This window comes from Limulus polyphemus, unplaced genomic scaffold, assembly GCF_000517525.1.
Source record: "Limulus polyphemus unplaced genomic scaffold, Limulus_polyphemus-2.1.2 Scaffold12720, whole genome shotgun sequence".
Taxonomy (NCBI): Eukaryota; Metazoa; Arthropoda; class Merostomata; order Xiphosura; family Limulidae; genus Limulus; species Limulus polyphemus.
In genome coordinates this window covers 9,572-12,080 of record NW_013678330.1, presented here as the reverse complement: position 1 = coordinate 12,080, position 2,509 = coordinate 9,572, and the positions used below count along the sequence as shown (strand labels likewise).

The window sequence follows — 2,509 nt, the reverse complement described above, 5'->3', positions numbered from 1 at the left end:
TGGAACGAAGTTACGGAAAAATCAATTAACAAACGGAGACGTAACATTATTTATGTTAGGTGTACGTCTCACAGCTTACACTGAAACGTTGTATTTGATGTTAGGCCTACAATTAGTTGTAAAGTTAATGTTGATATATTGTTTTTGCCCTTAGTCCTACTACTTGTGTCAAAGTCAACGTATCCTACAGAAACGTTACAAAAACATAAACTAATTTCTCTTGTTACGTAGACTAGAAGTGGAATTATTTTCACCAAGTAATCTAAAAGAACTCGGACAACGATGAACACGTTACATTATTAAATTTTAGGGTTTCGGTGTTTTTGTCTTCAGCATGTAAAATGAAGCTATTTTATATATTTTTCAAAAAATATTTATACATATTTACAAAATGCAACAGAAATATGAATAATAATGGAAAAACAGTTCACGTGACAATTTTTTGTGAAGATAATCAAAACGGACTTACTTAATTTTGGAACACACTTTATAAAACAATCAATCTCTGTGAGGTTCTACTTGCACCCTCCTCACCCCCTATCTTTCAGGGTCTGCTGTGATGCCTAGCATGATGTTTTAATCTTTACATGACAATCCTTGCGATGACCAGACAACGATGCCTAAATGTCGACAACACTTTAACAACGAAGACTGTCAACAACGGACTATCATATACAAATGTCGACACCAGTTCAGCAATGAAGACTGTCAACAACGGACTACCATATACAAATGTCGACACCAGTTCAGCAATGAAGACTGTCAACAACGGACTACCATATACAAATGTCGACACCAGTTTAGCAATGAAGAATGTCAACAACGGATTACCATATCCAAATGTGGACACCAGTTTAGCAATGAAGAATGTCAACAACGGATTACCATATCCAAATGTGGACACCAGTTTAGCCGTGAAGAGTGTCAACAACGGATTACCAATACTGAATGTCAACACCACTTTAACAATGAAGAATGTCAATATCAGATTACCATATCTAAATGTCGACAGCAGTTTAACAATGAAGACTGTCAACAACGGATTACCATATCCAAATGTCGACACCAGTTTAGCAATGAAGAATGTCAGCAACGGATTACCACATCCAAATGTGGACACCAGTTTAGCCGTGAAGAGTGTCAACAACGGATTACCAATACTGAATGTGAACACCACTTTAACAACGAAGAATGTCAATATCAGATTACCATATCTAAATGTCGACAGCAGTTTAGCAATGAAGACTGTCAACAACGGATTATCTTATCCAAATGTCGACACCACTTTAACAACGAAGACTGTCAACAACGGATTACCATATCTAAATGTCGGCACCAGTTTAGCAATGAAGAATGTCAACAACGGATTACCACATCCAAATGTGGACACCAGTTTAGCCGTGAAGAGTGTCAACAACGGATTACCAATACTGAATGTGAACACCACTTTAACAACGAAGAATGTCAATATCAGATTACCATATCTAAATGTCGACAGCAGTTTAGCAATGAAGACTGTCAACAATGGATTATCATATCCAAATGTCGACACCACTTTAACAACGAAGATTGTCAACAACGGATTACCATATCTAAATGTCGGTACCAGTTTAGCAATGAAGAATGTCAACAACGGATTACCACATCCAAATGTGGACACCAGTTTAGCCGTGAAGAGTGTCAACAACAGATTATCATATCTAAATGTCAACATCACTTTAACAACGAAGAATGTCAATACCAGATTACCATATCTAAAAGTCGACAGCAGTTTAGCAATGAAGACTGTCAACAACGAATTACCATAACTAAGTGTCAACACCATTTTAACAACGTAGACTGTCAACAACGGATTACCATATACAAATGTCGACACCAGTTTAGCAATGAATACTGTCAACAACGGATTACCGTATCCAAATGCCGACACCAGTTTAGCAATGAATACTGTTAATAACGGATAACCATATTTAATGTCAACACCAGTTTAACAATGAAGACTGTCAACAACGGATTATCATATACAAATGTCGACACCAGTTTAACAATGAATAATGTCAACAACGGATTACCGTATCCAAATGTCGACATCAGTTTAATAACGAAGACTGTCAACAACGAATTACCATAACTAAATGTCAACACCACTTTAACAACGAAGACTGTCAACAACGGATTACCGTATCCAAATGTCAACTCCAGATTAGCAACGAAGATTGTTAAAACGGATTTCTTAACAACACTCATGTCAGCATATTACTACAGGTTTACCAACGAAGATTATTGGCAATTAACAAAGAGCCATGACACCATGGTCAAATATTATTAACAAAATATATACAGCCATGACACCATGGTCAAATATTATTAAAAAAATATATACAGCCATGACAGCATGGTCAAATATTATTAAAAAATATATACAGCCATGACAGCATGGTCAAATATTATTAAAAAATATATACAGCCATGACACCATGGTCAAATATTATTAAAAAATATATACAGC

The 2,509-nt window shown here is 35.9% G+C and overlaps 1 protein-coding gene across 1 annotated transcript; it reads left to right on the top strand.

Moving 5' to 3' along the window:
• Positions 1-602: 602 nt before the first annotated feature.
• LOC106477075 (uncharacterized protein PF11_0213-like) lies at positions 603-1,808 on the top strand. The gene has a single exon (XM_013937675.1). The coding sequence runs from the start codon at positions 603-605 to the stop codon at positions 1,806-1,808; it is 1,206 nt and encodes a 401-aa protein (XP_013793129.1).
• The last annotated feature ends 701 nt before the right edge of the window (positions 1,809-2,509 follow it).

Bases quoted from the DNA above. Each gene is read 5' to 3' on its own strand.
- LOC106477075 (XM_013937675.1), top strand. From the start codon at position 603: ATGACCAGACAACGATGCCTAAATGTCGACAACACTTTAACAACGAAG.